Raw genomic sequence first — 228 nt, 5'->3', positions numbered from 1 at the left:
AGCCCAAACAATAACAAACACCAACAGCAACAAAACTTACCCATAAGATTCTCCGCGAAGATCCAAGCCTGAGTTTCCACGTTGTCGAACGTGCGAAGGATGTGAGGCTTGTAGTTGTCGTAGACCGCCTGCCACTTGCGCTTGAGCCACTCGGCGACGCGGTCTGTGAAGCCCTGCACGGCCCGACTCGCGCGGAGGTACAGGCGCTTGGCGAACTGGTTGGGGGGA

General features: G+C 57.0%; 1 protein-coding gene across 1 annotated transcript in view; it reads right to left on the bottom strand.

Moving 5' to 3' along the window:
- The window catches only part of LOC119586980, a gene marked incomplete in the record, with an annotated part of 81,895 nt that overhangs the window by 14,394 nt on the left and 67,273 nt on the right, over positions 1-228 (bottom strand). The window contains 1 exon segment of the mRNA XM_037935722.1: positions 41-215. Within this exon segment, the coding sequence (XP_037791650.1) occupies positions 41-215 (175 nt within the window).

This window comes from Penaeus monodon, chromosome 22 (genome assembly GCF_015228065.2).
Source record: "Penaeus monodon isolate SGIC_2016 chromosome 22, NSTDA_Pmon_1, whole genome shotgun sequence".
NCBI lineage: Eukaryota > Metazoa > Arthropoda > Malacostraca > Decapoda > Penaeidae > Penaeus > Penaeus monodon.
The sequence above is the reverse complement of the archived record's forward strand: the minus strand, read 5'-3'. Positions and strand labels throughout refer to the sequence as shown.